Source organism: Chelon labrosus (assembly GCF_963514085.1).
Source record: "Chelon labrosus genome assembly, chromosome: 10".
Lineage (NCBI taxonomy): Eukaryota > Metazoa > Chordata > Actinopteri > Mugiliformes > Mugilidae > Chelon > Chelon labrosus.
The window spans coordinates 8260298-8278553 of record NC_140360.1 but is presented as its reverse complement, the minus strand read 5'-3'; the positions used below and the strand labels follow the sequence as shown (position 1 = coordinate 8278553).

Sequence of the window (18256 nt, the reverse complement as noted above, 5' to 3'; positions counted from 1 at the left end):
AGAAAAAGAAAGAAACCTCCTTCCTGCCTCCATAAGAACAGTCTCCATCTGAAAGGATTCTTTTATGCAATGTGAACGATGTCCAAGGCAGAAGAGGGAGAGCACGGATGGGGGAGGGGGCTCGTAGCTTGGATTTGTATAGACGCCGGGGACAGAAGAGGGAGCCATAAGTTCAGCAGAGGATTCCTTGGCAATGGAGTTGCACCGTGAAGTGCTTCCTTCATTTGTTCCTCGCAATAAGATTCATTATCACCCACGATGCATTCAGAGAGCAAACACACACCTCCGCATGTTTCACTGTTAACGCATTTAACCTCACCCCCGCCAACTAAAGAGTGAAAGGAAAACATTACGGTTTAAAGACATACAAACATTAACTTAACAGTGACCACTGAGCAGGAAATTAGCTGCAAAAAGCAAACAAAACAACTGCTTATCGCTCAGAGTACACAGTGTTCGCCAAGTTGCGAAATCAATGCAGAGCCGTTTCAAACCATGGAAATCAGAGCTGTGCCTTAGATCCATACATTAATAACACGGTGGATAAAAAGAGCATAGTGCTATTTTATATATGTTAGATTATTTGCACCTTATTGAAAAATGCAACAAATAATGTATATTTTGCGCGAGCTGAGCTTAATTTCAACACTAATTACATTTGCATACTTTAAACATTGAATGAATTGTGATAAACACACACAGAAAGAAAAAATGTCTGCAATTACGTAAAAAAATGTACAATTTATTGATTATAAATGACACACCGTGCGACTACCAACCTATTTTTTTCTTATTTCGGTATTAAAAAAGGAGCACAAACCGTCTCCACTTGGACTCAGAAAAGGAACAGAACAACAGCGTTGAACACGTCACAAATTATTCGTTGACCAAATGTGAAATACATCCCGTCTGTCCTTAAACTTGACTGGTTTGGGTTTCAATGCACCAGTTTAACAGAATTCTAGTTTACCAAACACAGCCGAAATGATGTACAGCTGAAATGTTTAAACTCCTTCAGTGTGTATTATCGGAAAATAATATAGTTTAGATGCTAAAGGAAGGTTGTGTAATTTTCCCTTATTGTTTGGAGCAAGCTGGAATGGATCACATCTCTCCACACTGTGCGATGAGGATGGGGAGTTTGGGCTTGTTGTTGGGTCCTGTCGGGACATTCTGTTGGAAGGATGGAGGAAAAAACAGTCGTGAACGTTAAACCCAACTTAAATGTCCAAATACTTGATACATAATTAATATTAGCCAATTTATTCCAGTTAATAGTTGAAAATTGTGCTTTTTTAAACCCTTATATTCAGATAAATTAACTACTGAATTAGTATTTACCTCAATTTTTCTCATGATCAGCAAGCCATCGACCACTTTTCCTGAAACAGTCACGAAGAGGACAATTGAACTCTGACACAAACAATGATACAGCTCTGAAACCATACATCCACAATTAATACTGTTGATTCACTCACCAAAAACAACATGCTTCCCATCTAACCAGTCGCATTTAGTGCATGTGATGAAAAACTGGCAACCATTTGTCCCCGGGCCGCTGTTTGCCTACATTATCGAGAAGGACACGCATATCGATCAAGGTTAATTCATTTTAAACGCATCAGTTAAATCCTTATGTCTATTTGGGGGAGTCAGGTTCAGCTCAGACATTTCCTCGTATCTGGAGCCGGGCAGAGACAAAGTAAATAGACACCTCCTGATTAAACGGGGCATCGATTTCCACACGTACCATGGAAAGAAGACCAGGCGCCGAATGCTTCATTCTGAAGTTTTCATCCGCAAACGGACCTCTGTAGATGCTGCAGATCCCGGTTCCGTCCCCCTGAGCACGAGACGCACAGCACACATGGTAAGACGGAGCTCAGGGCTAAAAACGCAAACTCAGAAGAGTGAACTACTTCCACGAACCTCTTGCAAAACAACATGGCATCATTCCAACAAAACAATACACGCAGTTATCACAGAGAGCGTAAAATAAACACTAATGTGATGGATTCACATATTTTACATAGTTTGTAGCGAAACCAGTATGTATTCATTACTGCACAGATGAACATGAGTGAGACTAAATGGTAATCAGGGTGTTGCCTGCAAAGCCAGTGTTTCTGGATAAACAAAGTGCGTCTTCAGAGATTTGCACGACTTTGATTTAGACTGATATCTGCATAATAAACAATAGAACTGTGCTTAGAGTTAAGCAGTTCAATTTTCATTCATGCAGTTAATTTTTTTGTGTGTGTAAAAAGAGCAAACACTGCAAAAAAAAAAAAGAAAGAATGTTGAGGTTCACTGTAATTCACCAGATAACCAACAGAGGGGGCAAGACAAAAGCCGTATCCTCCTCCTGCTGCTGCTGCTGGCTTCAAATGGCGAGATTTATTTGCTTTAAAGCTTCGTGAAGTGCAGCAGAAGAGCTGCAGCGTCATGACGACGGAGCTCCTGCAGCAGCAAAGTGCACAGTACAGCCGCCTTTTGAGCGTTAATGTTTGTTGCCATGGTGTCGTATATGTATACGACTCTGAAAGCTCTCACGGTTCCAAGCGTGACCTTTGTCTGAGCCATTTTTTACTGTCGCCAACAACAAGACAGAAGAGGAGGAAATCATTGTACTCACATTTACGAAGTCTCCTCCTTGTATCATGAAGTCTTTTATCACTCTGTCAATCAACATGGGAAAAAAACTGGTCAGTGAAGTTTGTCTGAGGTGAAAGCTCACCTGTGTTAACAAACATAGACAGGTATACTGCTGAGACGTGCTGGCAGCGCCTCTAAAGGAAGTGTATGTATTTTAGTTTTAAATGGCCCGTGTCTGTAATTACCAGACACATCGGACGATTACAACTGAAGAGCCGACTTGGATGAGCGGGCAGAAAGTCCCGCTGACCTAGTTTCAGCTTTGTTTTATGGATATATCGCGTGTGCACTTCGGACACAGACTGAGAAAGCGCATTCACTCCATAACAACAGTGCAGATATCCTTTCCTCGTAGGGCACAATAAAGTCTCCATCCTGGAAATCACTGACGGACATAGCTTGAACCCCGGGTGGCATCGTCTCATCCAGTGTCAGAGTAATTCTGCTGCTGTACATGTTGAGAAACACGGTGATCGGTTTTACTGGACTCCTTCCAGATTATTTTGATTTATTACCCTCATCAAATTGTCAGCGATGCAAATATGAGGAAGGGAATTTAGTTTATGTTTTAAGGTCCCGTGACAAAGTCCAACAATTCAGCTCTGACAGGACAGGACAGGACAGGACAGGACAGGACAAACATGTCAAAAGTGATGTCCAAACCAGTATTATGATTGGTAGATAAACACTTATCAGGGGGTGGAAGACATAGGGGATAGACTGGATGTATATGAAGCAAAGTGGGGCAAATATTTAAATTTCTTAAAGGGCTCCTGAAAGGGGTTATACAGTGGAGCGATGTTTCTAGTTTTTCTGGATACATGCATGCCTGTGCTGCTTCTTTATATTTTCGACTGTATTTCATTTTATTAACTGTAGTAGCTGTACATGAAGGAGCACAGCAATGGATGCTGGCAACCAGAGAGAGATAAGCACGGAGGGTGATGGTTTGGCGGATGGTTTATTAATTAAAATTCCTCAACATGAGATAACACCAGAAACACCAGAGGCGCAGTGTTGACGTACCTGTGGAACGTGCAGGCTTTGTATCCGATAGGGACGCCGTCCTTCCTGCGGGGCAGAAGTCAGAGATCAAAATCACGTTAGCCGTAGCCACAAAGCAGGTTGGACCGCATTTGTTGCCACCAGAGGGTTTTTATGATCAAAGGCAACTGTGGCCTGATGAGGTGTTTCTAAGAAAAAATCCCAACCTGTCATTAGGAAATGAAACAGCCGCTTTCGTAAGTGTTGAAACATCTTGATAAAAAAACGACTCCAGTTAACCTCTGTCTCAGCTTTGTTCTTGGCTAGGCAAAGACTCTTTGTATATAAGATAAGATAACATAAGATAGGATTTTATTCACCCCCGTGGGGAAATTAAGGGTGTTACGGCGGCAAGGAACAACAGTGCAAGATACAAAAAAAGATACAAAAAATAGAATAAGGCAGACAAATATGTTATGGTACAAAAGATATTTACATATTGCATCAGGTTTTCAGTGGCTAATCAGAAGTTGAAACAACCAACTTGTGTAAATTGAGGGTTAAGGTGGTAAGGAGGTTAAATATACATATATATCTGCACTTATTCTTTATTTTTCTTTTTTTATATATATATATATATTTTATGTGTACAGATTGAGATTTATTTTTTTACGCTTATTTAAGTCTGTGTGTTTTTGTACAAGACAGCAAAAGTTACCGGAGTCAAATTCCTTGTATGTTCACACATACTTGGCCAATAAAGCTGATTCTGATTCTGGATAAACCATAATCCTGGACGACTGAGGACCTTCACAGCCTTACATCTGCTAGGTAGCGTGTAAGAGCGGCAATTGCAATCGAGAAAAGCGATGCCAAGATGTTCGTTTCAAATCAGGGTGGAGACACTCTTCAGCACCTTCTCTCTTTGCACGATAATCGAGTATTGTTAGGGACTTGACCTTTACGGAACTGATCTGCTTCAAAATGACAGACTGGTTTAACTGGTGGAGCCTTGGCACACTTCAGCTACAAGAATTTTTCATTTTGTTTTCCTTGAAATCTACGCTGCTGGTTGCCAAAGTCACTGAGGCTTCGGTGGGGGGCTTGTGCCGAAACGCATCAGCCTAACATTATTCCTCATACTACTGCAGGTGTTCTTGAGGTCTTGACCTTTTCAGATCGCATCTGACTCAAAATGACAGACTGGTTTAACTGGCAGTGCATTGGCACACCGCAGACACATTTGCTTTAATCTACAGCTTCCACATCGTGTTCAGTTGTGTTGATGCTGAAAACCTGTGGAAAATTAACTTTTTAACTAACTCACCCGCACGGTATTGATCGGGAATCAGTAAGGGACACGATTAGCGGCACCGGACACTAGGGCTAAGAGCGCTGGCTGCATGAATTACAAACACTGCTATAATTAATCAACCTGTGCGACACAGAAGAGCCACCCCTAACAGCGCGGCTCCACCACCACGTTAAACAGACTTGCCTCTGAATGATTCAGACATAGAAATACTAGAAAACACAACTCCTTCGACTACTTTTACATGCAACCGTGTTGGTTAGTTGTTCGTGTGTTGAAGTTCATTCAGTCGGGATGTAAATGCGTATGCAAAGTAGGAAAGAATCGGGAAAAAACAAACAGTTGTTCTTGCATTTCTAGGAATCTGTTTTGTGAACTCACCTAGAATTAGGCGTGGTCATTGTATAATACTGCTCAGTATGTGTACGTCGTAGAGATTTGGCTGTAACTTGGCACACTTGAAGCGTCATATAAAAATAGGCTTAATCACTTTTAATCACGTGCGTCAAAATTTCAAGATATCCTCGTCAAGATTGTATTTTGATTGCATTTATTTTCTTTGTTTTGGAAATGAAGCACAGCCCTGTGTTGCCACTTTTCCTTTTTAATCTTGCTTTTTATCTTGCATCACTCCTGCTACACACCGACACTTCCCTTGTCCTTGTTCTTTGTCTTGCATAAGGCCTGATTAAGCAGGTTTGCGGCCAATAGAAACCTATTGTGTCCCTCGAGCCTTAACATGATGAAGGGGAAGCCACCGTCGTGTTTTGAGTGTGAGCGGCCTGGTTGATTGGGAAGCAGAGTTCGTGTAGCGTCGAAGAGTACTGCTGAATTACCTGAACTCTCCGGTGCAGAACTGTCTGTAACAGAAGACGAAACTACGTCAGCACGTGACATTTGTTAAAAATAAATAAATAAATAAATAAATCTATGTATGAACAAACCAACACCTTGTAAGCTAACACTCTGAGCAGCCACATAGCTCCTTACCGGAAGTTCTCAGCTGTCTTTGGAACCACATCAGCAAACAGCTCAATCTTCATCCGCCCGACATCCTTATTTGACAGTTGAGAAAGCTCAGGTTACAGTTTGATCACACACAGACACCAAGACAAACATTGACATTTTAAATGAGGGATAATTTTACTTCAAGGGGGAAAAAACACCCATCACCTGTGAAATGCCAACTCTCATCCCCTGAAGCTACTGTATCTGACACTTAGAGCTGGACAAACCAGTTGCGGTGAGTTCTCAGAACCATCTATCAGTCCTGGTAAAAAATTTTCCTCCCTCTTTGAATAAAAAGTCAATTGAGGGCTTTTTTGCAAAACAACAGAAAGATATTTGTCTCAGTCCTGGTTCCATTTAGTAGAGGTCAAGGCATGGGTAATAGAAACATGCAAATGATGCAGCATTTTGTTGCTCATGAAGTCACCAAAGCTCTTTGTCTCGCCCATGTGTGTTCATGTGTGTGTGTGCACCGAGGGGCAGGCGAGCGGCTGAAGTGCTGGTGCACAAAGACCAGTTTGTCCTCGTGTCTTCGCTGTACATCGCTTCCTTCACTGCATGCAAACGATTCACAGACATTTGCCTTTTCGACAATGCCGTGTGTTTATGCTTTCCAGGCACAGAAATTAAATACAGAAATCGGTTTGGCAGGGAGCAAACATCAGCCACGGCCGTATCTCGTTGGAATCCGACGTCAAGGGAAGTGCCAAACAACAGGTAAGGCCGCTCCTAACGTGTCATGCACAAAGACACGCTTTGGAAAATATGTACCGAGAACTAATTTGTTTGTGATGCGCGGCCTTTGTCTGGTACTTGGAAAAGGCAAAAACACTGCGAGGAGGATGAGAAAGGGTGTCAAGTGTACTGACTCTGACCTAAGGTCGAGGTTTCGCTTATCACGCCCGAAAGGTTCAAACTCCAGGAACGCTGCAACAGCTGCACCTGCCGCACCCCTTTTTACTCTCCTGAAGCTAATATTCACCGTGAAGGCAAACAGTTTTACACAGCAAACACACACAGAGGCCGCAATATTAACATCACCCGTTAACTAAATCTGCTCAACAGTCAGTTAGCTAAGAGCATGGCATAAGAGGCGCTTTAGTTCGAGCCGAGGCTTAAACTCGCATTTCTGGGAAGCAACCTTAGCTCTTCATCAATCAACACCAGATGCCAGTTCCTGGGACTCCAGTGTAGTTTGTAAGTGAAGGAGAACAAAACCAGTTCGGGGATGTTGTTTCAACTAACAAGTATTGTTAGTTGGCAGCGTTTGTATTATCTGGGATACTGGTTACAGGACACTGAATTCTTCGAGGCAGCCACCTCCAGGGCACATGAAAGGTTCACTTGTAGGCAGAGAAGGCGTGTCCCATCAGATGTATGCATTCACAATGACGAGGTGGAGCTATAAAGAGGCGGTTTTAAGGAACTGCTTCACATGACAACAGCCATGTAGTCGCAGATGACAGTGATGAGGCATTGAACTCGAATTACCGGATAGGAGCTTTGCAGCACACAAGCCTCAACTGAAAACTGCTGGATGAGGACGCCGGGTACAGAGGTACATTTTAACGCTTACGTTAACGCTGCCAGCTTTGAATGGAGGACTCTGCATTAGTTGCCGTCGGAGTTGCAAAACGTAAAAAAAGGAAATGTGGAAATCCAGGCTGTGTGTGCTGTTGAATGCCGCAGATGTAGGATAGCGTAAAGGGAGCTCGAGTGCACAGCGCCAGAGAACTGGTTAGAAAGGCAAAAGCAATCTCAGATAGAACGACATTTTTAGAAATGTACTGAAACCTAGATGAAAATAACTGATCAGTGTTTTTTTTTTTTTTTTTTTTCTGTTTCCTGTTAGGTGGAAAAGTGGAAAAAGAACCCAGAGGGACGATTCTGCTCCACACTGGTCATCACCTCGCTCAGCTGAACAAGTAAGTTTATTCACATATTTACACATTTATGGACACTTTCACAAAGTGGTTCGCAACAAAGCAGGGAGTCGTACGATATGGAGACGTAAAGAAATTTGCCAAAATGTGAGTGTAAACAAAAAAAAAAGTGGGTGTTTTGCTGCTTTCTAAAAGGTGTAATGAGAGATTTAAAGGGAGACGTTTCCATTGTAATAGAAGCTCTAAAGCACAGTCTCCTTTTGTTGCGAGCCTCGAGCATGCAACAACTGACAAACACTGACCAGGAGACGTCGTCAGCTTCTACAACAGGGGGACATTTTCTGGGAGAGGAGATAAGGGGAAAAGGCGCTAGTTTATCACATGAACGGTTGGCTTTATCAGAATCAGAACACTTTATTAATCCTTCAAGGAAATTGTTTGAATGATTTGGAGGATGCGGGCATATACACTACTACTGAAAATGAATGCATTCTACTGTCCTGCACTAAATCTTGGCTTCATTACAACTCTAATGTTCAGTTTATGTTTAAACGTCGTCAGAAAGGTGGTGGTTCAACTGGATGATCGTTTTGGAGGATGATGTGTTTTGTTGTACTGTTAAACTGGGGTCGGGTATCGCTACCAAGGTCCCTATTTGATCTATTTGGAGAAGGTTCACTTTCAAAACAAATTTGCTTAATTAAGGAAGAGATTTTCACAAAATTTGCCATTGGTTTTGAAGATTTGTGGCATTTCCACAATATTTTACCCACGGCTTTTCCTTTTGTCCAGCCGGCATACTCGCTTTCCAGTCCAACAGCGCTTCTGTCATGAGTAAGATCTCTCTCTTACCTGAATACTCTTGGTGTGCCGGACTGGTTTTGCATTACTAAGCTTCTCTAATGAGAAGATGCAGGAAATAGAAAAAAATATATATAAAAAATCAATCCTAGGATTTTATGAATCAAATGAATGGATATTGGCCCTTTCAAATAAATTCTGATTTGATTTTTTTTAAAACCAACTCTATGTTGAACGCTCTGTTATTATAGCCAGGCCCACTAACTGAAATGGGGCTGTCAAAATAAGAGAAGCATGCGTCAGTACAACACAAGACAGTTCAATGGGACTACAAACCACAGTCTACACAATGAAAGCCTACACAGTAAAATCAGCCGCTCTCAAGACAAGACGTAGTTCAGGGCTGTCATATTTGAATGCATTTGTTTTTACTAGTGTACTTAACAAGCTGGGGAGTAAGCGCGTATGATATTCTCGTGAAGTGCATTAGAAACTGGGTGGTTTCTAAACTTAGCAAAAAAAAAATCTAAATCTATCTAAAAGGCAGTTTCTCACACAGCTATAAACGCCTACGGTTTGAAGTGTCCTGTTTGTATCGTAACTAATATCACTGTGTCTTTCACAGCGCTACCCAGAGGATCGGCGTAGTGAACTCTACCACAGATGCTGCCAGAGCCAATGATTTATCTGGAATCTGACCACTCCAGCAAAATTTTGGCCATTATGGAGCAGTGGGAAAAACCGTCCGACTGTCACATAGACAACACGCACAAGTACTTCTTACTTCTGCTTTTCAAGCTGGGACTGGACGTAGCCGTCTTTCACTTATGCTCCCGCAAATGGCACGCCTACTTTTTGGGCATGTGCAGTTTGTCCATCGTACTGGTCGACCTGGCGCTGACGCTTCTGATGGGATCGGTGTGCCTTCTGGGCGCTGAAAAGTCGTTCGTGTCCCCCTGCTTTCTCTTGGCCAATGCCTCAGGGGCATATGGAGCGCTGCCACTGCCCATGCTGGCCTTGGGTTTTCTGGACTACTGTTTTGAAAGCACCTGCACGACCAGCCACAAAGCTTGGTTCAAAACCTTAAGGAATGCGGTCTTGGCGTTGCTGATGTGGGTCCTCGCAGTTACACACTCCTTCAACTCTGTCGCTGTCGAGCTGATGGAACTGGAGTATGCGACGGGCAAGAGGGCGCTGGTGTGTGAAACACAGCAGTCAACACTGATTACCTACTTTGTTTTGATAACTTTCACCGCAGTTGTTTTTGCATCGTTGCCGTTTTGGTCAAGAATCCCCCGGTGGATGAGAGAGGCTGACACCTTATGCACATCGAGGGAAGAACCAGAGAACAAAAAGAGCGACCTTTTGTTCACTGCAGCCCCCTGCAAGGACACAACCAGCCGCAAGGAGGTTTATCTGGAGCCCCGACCACCTCTGTGGTTCAGCCTAACGCTGGGCTTTGCCACCTTCTGGATGCCTTTTCTCATCGTGTCTGTGACCTGTGTGATGCTTGGCTTCGAAGTGCCTGCCTACATCTCCGTCAACCTTCTGTGGCTGGAGTGTGCCAACAGTTTAATGGTGGGCTTTCTGTTCTGGGCACAGAGCAAGACAGAAGGGCCTTACAACCGTCTACCGGAGAACGTGTGCCTGTGGCCGGTTTACTGGCATCTGAGCAACGGGACGCAACAGCATCCACTCCCGGTAGCCGTGTCTAACCCAACAAAAGAGAAGAGAAACACATACTTTTACGTGTAAGCAGTTGATGATAGAAGGCGAATAATGAAAATGAACCAGTGTCAATGAATGGGTTTACCGTTTACAGGCATACACTGACTTATGGCTGGACACAAAAACGTAGCTCACGTCTCTCGAGCAGCACATGAAGAACCAAAGGAGCCAATCGCTGTCATTTAGGAAAGACTCTGAAATGTAATTCGTTCCAATTAAGCTCATCTCATTTAAATGTTTTTATGTTTCTGTTGTCAGACGAACGTAAGGAGTAGGAAATGATATCTGTTAACCAATACTGGCTTCCAAACTGCTGCTTTGCACTACTAAAACGCACAGGATTGTTAGGATGAAGTATATATATATAGTAGTATATATATGTTCATATATTTTCAGCTCAACCTTCAATAAATACATTGTCTGGGGGCCTGTATGACTTTGCTTAAGCTGCTGAAAACGGGTATAAGCTTTATAGTTAAACTTTTGTACAACTATATCATTTTAGATTCAAAGAAATGCTTTGTAACTGGTTTACACTGACGTCATTTGGACATTTTGTTCTCATTACGTATAGCTTTATATGACTGTTAAAAAACCAGAGGGTTAATAAAATATCCTAAAATGCAGTTGTTTGTCTTTCTATTACATAATCATTGTGTTTCTGTTTAAAAAGACCCAGAAAACTCAGAGATGTTCATGTAATTGATGAGATATATGAGATATTGTTCCTTAAACATTGATGGCAAGTTCAACAAACTCCAAATATTTATATATATATATATATATATATATTAAAAGAGCTCAGAAGTGTGAACATCTGAAATCACATGACAGTCTGTCAAAGTCCCTGGCTAAATCAACCTTGCAGTTAATCTGTCAAACAATTAACATGTAGAGAGATTTTATTTATTTTATAATAATTTGATTTAGCGTTTTTTCTGCTATTGGCCTGAATAATTTTTTTTTTTTTTCCTTCCGTGCACCAGTCAGAGCTCAACAAGAAATCACGCCTAGCCCTTCATAAATAATAAATGAGGATGTTTGCTCACAATTTTAACTGTTTGACTTAAAGCCCTGAAGATTTAATGAGGTGATTAAAGTGAGTGAACAGTTAAAGGGGAACTACTGTTTTATTTTTACAACCTGGACCTCATTTCTGGCATAAAACACCATTGTTTACTCACCCATATAACTCTATGGGTGATAACAGAGTCATTTGTAGTCAGTCAGGAGATATTTAGATCTATGTATCCATATAGAGGGAGCAACTGGGGCACCAAAACGCAGCCTCTAAATAACGCATCATTACACCAATATTTTGTTATCGTACGCTAGTGCTATTCCCCGTTGAGTCCGGAGTTACCTGTTATCATCATCCGGGGTCTGTAGATTGACCTACTGAACCCGGACGATGTCTTCTGACCTGGATGACGTCATCTCTGAGCGCCACGTGCACCTGTGACGGTCGGCTTCTTTACCTGTAATTTGCTACTGCTAGTTTTTTTGCAACATGGCTGAATATTTTTCCGATTCTGAGGTTGTGGACGAACCGCAGCAGTAGCAAATTACAGGTAAACAAGCCGACCGTCGCAGGTGCACATGGCGCTCAGAGATGACATCATCCATGTCAGAAGACATCATCTGGGTCTGTAGATTGACCTACAGACCCCGGACTCAACGGAGAATAGCAGTAGCGTACGATAACAAAATATTGGTGAAATGAACGAGTTTCGCGGCAGATAATGCGTTATTTAGATGGACTATATGGATATACACGGATCTCCCGAATGACTACAAATAATAAGAATAAGAAAATTTTTTATTAGTCCCGCAATGGGGAAATTGCAGTTTATAACAGCTTAGAGTAAATGCAGAATAAAAAATAACAAGAGCAAAAAGACTAGCTATAAAAGATAAATAATGAAATAGAATCGGATAGAAATATTGCACAGACTGAATTGTAATATTGCACAAACATTACATGGGTGAATAAACGATAAGGTAGAGGTTGTAATTTCTAACATCACTCCATTTATGGTAGGGACGGTGCTTTACGGCCAAGAAAGTAATGTTTTATGGCTGTGGCGTAAACTGATGACCCAGATACAAACACGAATCAAGACAGCTCTGGATATAGAGAGCCGAAGTCCCGCCCCCTCTACTTCCGGGTTATGGGACCTATCTTTCGAAAAAATATGAACGGCAGTCTATGGCGAAAGATAAATTATTTTCTGGTCCCGATCGACTTGTGCCTTGGATTATACATATGTTGTTTTTCAGAATAAAAAATGATTTTATATGTCAAGAATGTCACAGTTTGTCGCAAGATAGTTCAGTAAAACGCTATGGAAAATACGTAATTAAACGAACTACAAGTCCCGCATGCTGGCGCGTACAGAACCGACCAAAACTCCCTTCGTGTAACTACAGCTCTCGACATGACCCGATTTATAATGATTTTCACCTCGTTTGATGCTTCTGCCTTCGTTCTGGAAGAAGACGGTAAAGCTCAACAAGGAGACAGCCACAGTTCTCTAGGGATCTCTAGAGAGATGTAGTTCACTAAGCGATCTCATACAAAACCTAATGTTGTTCAGTTTATTTACGTCAAATAATTTATCTCTTGACGTGAAAAATTATCTTTTAAATTCACACACATCATATGTGAAATTCATGCCACAATTCGATCGGGACCAGAAAATAATTATGATCTCTCCATAGACTGCCGTTCATATTTTTTCGAAAGATAGGTCCCATAACCCGGAAGTAGAGGGGCGGGACTTCGGCTCTCTATGTCTTACTGGTTCTTTAAAGATTAAAAAATGTTATTGCGACACTGTCTCAGAAGAAGATTATCACACAAAAGAAGAGGTCAAGTTACACAAATGGAGGAAGTGAATGTCACAAATACCGTGATACAGTTTCTGCTATATATCGTGTGGCGTCTCACAGAAAACGACTGCAGCAGAAGTAAGTGCACCTCTAGGGTTACAAGTTCGTTTTAAGGCCAAATGAGAGAGTCCATCTGTTCAGAAATGTTTCCAGTCAGCGTAATGAGACTCGGCTGACGTTCTGCGGGCCGTTTTTGCCGCAGTCTGATCTTCACGACACATGTTTGCGGAAGTGTATGACGGCACGCACGATGGGGCTTTCAGAGGAGCTCAGAAAAAGAGTTGCTCCTCATCAAGATGGAGAAAAAAAAAATATTTGAAAAGTTTGGAATCAACAAACGCACAGTCAGACATATTGTGAACAAACGGAGGAGAGTTAAGACGTTATCCTGCTATCCTACACAGGAGCGGTCCACCAACAAGGATCACTCCAAAAGCGAGACGCATAATTGGTCTGAGAGGCCAAAAAGGAACCCAGGGTAACTTCTATGCAACTAAAGGCCTCACTCACAATAAATCAGGACAACACTGACCCACCATGTTGTGCATGGCAGAGTAGCAACTGCTCTCCAAAAAGCACATCTGCAGTTTGGTAAGCTTCACGCGGCCCAGCCAGGACGCTACTGGAAAAATGTTTTGTGGACGTGTGAGAGTAAAGCAGAATTATTTGGTTTACATGAGAGCCGTCATGTGTGGAGTCTAAGCAACACTGCATTCCAGCATCAGACCCTCATCACGTCGCGTGAATCACGGGAGCGGTAAGTGTTCGTACATAATATGAGGATGATGAAGATTTAATGAAGCGAGTGACGTGACTGACAGTTTCTACTATGACTCCCTTTAAAGGAATGTTCATTGCAGAGCAGCAGTTTGGAAGCGATTATACTATCCCATAAAGGGAGCAATAGTATAAATGATTGTCTTATGGCTGGGGTATAAACTGATGACCCTGATACAAACAAGAATCAGCTCTGAATATACACCGCCTGGCCAAAAAAAAAGTCGCCACCCGATTTAACTGACCAAAGAGTTACAAGACTCCTATTGGATATTTACTGCATGAGTAATTGTCTTTCAGCTTCCAACAACAAGTTATTTAACCCCAACTGATGCAATGAGTAGCTTCTCATTTCTTAACCGTGTCTAAAGACACATCCCGTGGTCGTGGAAAAGATGTTAGTCTGTTTGAGAAGGGTCAAATCATTGGCATGCATCAAGCAGAGAAAACATCTAAGGAGATTGAAGAAACTACTAAAACTGGGTTAAGAACTGTCCAACGCATTATTAGAAACTGGAAGGATAGTGGAGAACCATCGTCTTCCAGGAAGAAATGTGGTCGGAAAGAAATCCTGATTGATCGTTTGGTGAAATCAAATCAAAGAAAAACAACAGTAGAACTCAGGACTATGTTTAATAGTGAAAGTAAGAGCATTTCCACACGTACAATGTGAAGGGAATTCAAGGGATTGAACAGCTGTGTAGCCTTAAGAAAACCACTAATCAGTGAGGCTAACTGGAAAATAAGGCTTCAATTTTCTAGGGAGCATAAAGATTGGACTCTGGAGCAATGGAAGAAGGTCATGTGGTCTGATGAGTCCAGATTTACCCTGTTCCAGAGTGATGGGGGCATCAGGGTAAGAAGAGAGGCAGTGTCTACTGTACATCATGCCTAGTGTCTACTGTACAAGCCTGTGGGGGCAGTGCTATGATCTGGGGTTGCTGCAGTTGCTCAGGTCTAGGTTCAGCAACATTATGTTGCCCAAAGAATGAGGTCAGCTGACTACCTGAATATACTGAATGACCAGGTTATTCCATCAATGGATTTTTTTTTCTTCCCTGATGTTCACGGGCATATTCCAAGATGATCAATGTCAGGATTCATGGGGCTCAGATTGTGAAAGAGTGGTTCAGGGAGCATGAGACATCATTTTCACACATGGATTGTCCACCACAGAGTCCAGACCTTAACCCCATTGAGGGGTTTGGGATGTGCTGGAGAAGGCTTTGCGCAGTGGTCAGACTCTCCCATCATCAATACGAGATCTTGGTGAAAAATTAATAAAACACTGGATAAGTCTTGCGACACTGCAGAAGATTATCAAAACAATGCCACAGCGAATGTGTGCTGTAATCAAAGGTAAAGCGGTCCAACAACCTTTTTTTTTTTTTGGTGGCGACTTATTTTTTTGGCCAGGCAGTGTATGTTACTGGTTCATGTGCTACTTTAAAGATTAAACAATGTTATGACCACTTGTGTTGACAGTAAGGGTGGCATCACGTCATCGGTGCAGACATCTGGACGTCTTATATTTATCTTTATTTCATCCACAACACCGCCTCACAAGACGACCATCACGTGGATGGATGAGAGTAAAGTACAATCATTTGGTTTAAATGAGAGGCGTCTCGTCTGGAGACTAAACAACACTGCATTCCAGCATCAGACCCTCACCCCGTCCATGAAACATGGGGGTGCTAACGTCCTTATCTGGGCCTGGTCCAGGATAACTCGCCATCGCTGATGGAGAAACGAATTCTGAATTATACCAACAAAGTCTTAAAAGAAAATGTCGGGATGTCTGCGACGTACAGACAGAGAAAAACTGGGTCATGCAGCAAGGCAACAACCCGAGATCCGCAAGTCATTAAACATAACAACTTCTAAGTCAAAGTCCAGATCTTAATCGAATATGTCGCGGAAGGAAGCAATGCAGTTATTGAAACAAGACAAGTATATAGTTTATGTGTAATGAAACTGAGCAGAGGAAACGCCACAGATGAACTTAAGCTTACAGTTATTAAATCGTAAAGGAGAATAGGAGAAGAGATAAGAGAAGATACAACCGGGGGGAGAAGGACATTTCCTGAACGCTAATCTAACATATTAGGATATCTTGAGGGAAGCTTGGGTCCCACTTTCATGTTTCATTTATAAATGTGATTTAATAATAATCTATCTAGCTTCCTACATGTGCTCAAACCCTATCTTTGTAATATCTTAAAATATCAAAAAAATAAATAAAAATAAAAAGTGTGTTCAATGGCATGGGGAAAATGAATTTCATTTCAAACTAAAGCGGGAAAACTTGTTTTAAATCATGGCGTGATTCAGAAACATGGTGTGTTCAGACATTTTAATTTACTTTCTGTTCACTACAACGCTATAGTGCAAGCAGCTCACAAAAACAGACTATAAGAGAAACGTAGAGTGTACTTGTCTAATATTTTGTATCATGCAACTCTATAGAAATTGAGCAACTTATACAGCAACGCCGCAGTTTTAATGGAGCCCAAAGCAAAATAATAAGATGCGTTGACGTTAACTTGACGTTAGCCCATCTCTTCCTCGTTACTCACCTGCCCTCCGATGGTAATGTCGAAGAAGATGATGGGGTTGTTGGGGTTCGTTGCTTGGACAGACATTTTTTAAATTTTACACCACTTTTTAATAGAGTAGGAAATTAAAAAAATACAGTTTAACCAACTACATGCGATTCATTTGAACGTCCGGCGCACGCGCTGTTGGGAACTACGGCGGCTCACGGGTGTCAAGCTACGGCTCGCTATGTGGGACAAAAAGGGTTCCATTGCGAAAGACAATTGTGTAATAGCGCCCTCTGGTGGTAGGAAGGCAGACCAACAAAGGTTTAGTACTTGGCCACTTCATGAGGATATGGGAGACAAACACATATTCCTGTTAACTCCTTTTTTTAATTTTTAGACTTCCAAATTACAAATCAACCTTTCCAATGATCATTTTTGGCTTCATAATTACAGTTTATTTCAAATCACATGCCTGCATAACAGCCTATTACTTTATAAGCATATTTATGTTTCACTTTGACTGTTCGGCTCTGCTATAATTAACTTATTGCAAATTTAGAAATACTTCTTCTTTGTAACTACAGCTGTGTATGCTCTTTATTTAGAAAAATATTTATCTCACTGATATCCACACACCACTGTTCAAATCATCTGTATATATACGCCGCCTTTAGCTTTGATTACAGCACGCATTCGCTGTGGCATTGTTTCGATAATCTTCTGCAATGTCTCCAGATTTATTTCCATCCAGAGTTGCATTAATGTTTCACCAAGATCTTGTATTGATGATGGGAGAGTCTGACCACTGCGCAAAACCTTCTCCAGCACATCCCAAAGATTCTCAACGGGGTTAAGGTCTGGACTCTGTGGTGGCCAATCCATGTGTGAAAATGATGTCTCACGCTCCCTGAACATCTCTTTCACAATTTAGTGGTTTTCTTAAGGCTACACAGCTGCTCAGTCCCAGTCCCTTGAGTTCCCTTCACATTGTACGTGTGGAAATGATCTTACTTTCACTATTAAACATAGCCCTGAGTTCTACTGTTGTTTTTCTTCGATTTGATTTCACCAAACGTTTAAGTGGAAGGATTCACTTAAACGTTTGGTGGTTCTCCACTATCCTTCCAGTTTTTAATAATGCGTTGGACAGTTCTTAACCCTATTTTGTAAAAGAATTTGGAGTGAACAACATGAAAGCATGGATCCAGCCTGCCTTGTGTCAGCAGTTCCGGCTGGAGGTGGTGGTGGTGTAATGGCGTGGCGGATATTTTCTCAGCACACTTTGGTTCTCTTACTAACAACTGAGTATAATTTAAATGCCACAGCCAACCTCAGTACCAATATGTTAATTAACTCGAAAGTGGATAACCTTACAACCCATTTACCTTTAGTATTATCTTTAATAAGCTGGATATGTTAAATGTGTGTATGCATCTCACAGAAACATAAATCAATTTATTTGTGACCACTGCAACAACAATTATTATATTCATATAGCACCTCATTAACAGTTAAAATAGATTTAAGACGCTGCAAAATTAATCTAAAACCATGCTAAACCAAAGGCTGTTAGAGTTACTAGAAGTTTCTTAGATATTTCACCACATCTCCAACGCAAAACAATCTGCAACTGTCTACTAAAATCTGTTTTACAAGATAAAAACTATAAC

The 18256-nt window shown here is 41.6% G+C and overlaps 2 protein-coding genes across 2 annotated transcripts; one reads left to right on the top strand and one right to left on the bottom strand.

The window, feature by feature from the left end:
* Positions 1 to 721: 721 nt before the first annotated feature.
* On the bottom strand, positions 722 to 16995 carry ppih (peptidylprolyl isomerase H (cyclophilin H)). The gene is made up of 9 exons (XM_084552632.1): positions 16620 to 16995; positions 5942 to 6006; positions 5788 to 5811; positions 3682 to 3726; positions 2636 to 2678; positions 1751 to 1843; positions 1479 to 1566; positions 1342 to 1382; positions 722 to 1173 (listed from the first exon to the last, which is right to left on the bottom strand). Exons 1-9 carry the CDS (start codon positions 16683 to 16685, stop codon positions 1105 to 1107), a joined length of 534 nt encoding a protein of 177 aa, XP_084408758.1. The 5' UTR covers positions 16686 to 16995; the 3' UTR covers positions 722 to 1104.
* Positions 6702 to 10990, top strand: LOC311494875 (putative G-protein coupled receptor 160). The gene is made up of 3 exons (XM_084554137.1): positions 6702 to 7517; positions 7812 to 7884; positions 9269 to 10990. Exon 3 carries the CDS (start codon positions 9307 to 9309, stop codon positions 10396 to 10398), a length of 1092 nt encoding a protein of 363 aa, XP_084410263.1. The 5' UTR covers positions 6702 to 7517; positions 7812 to 7884; positions 9269 to 9306; the 3' UTR covers positions 10399 to 10990.
* Positions 16996 to 18256: the final 1261 nt, after the last annotated feature.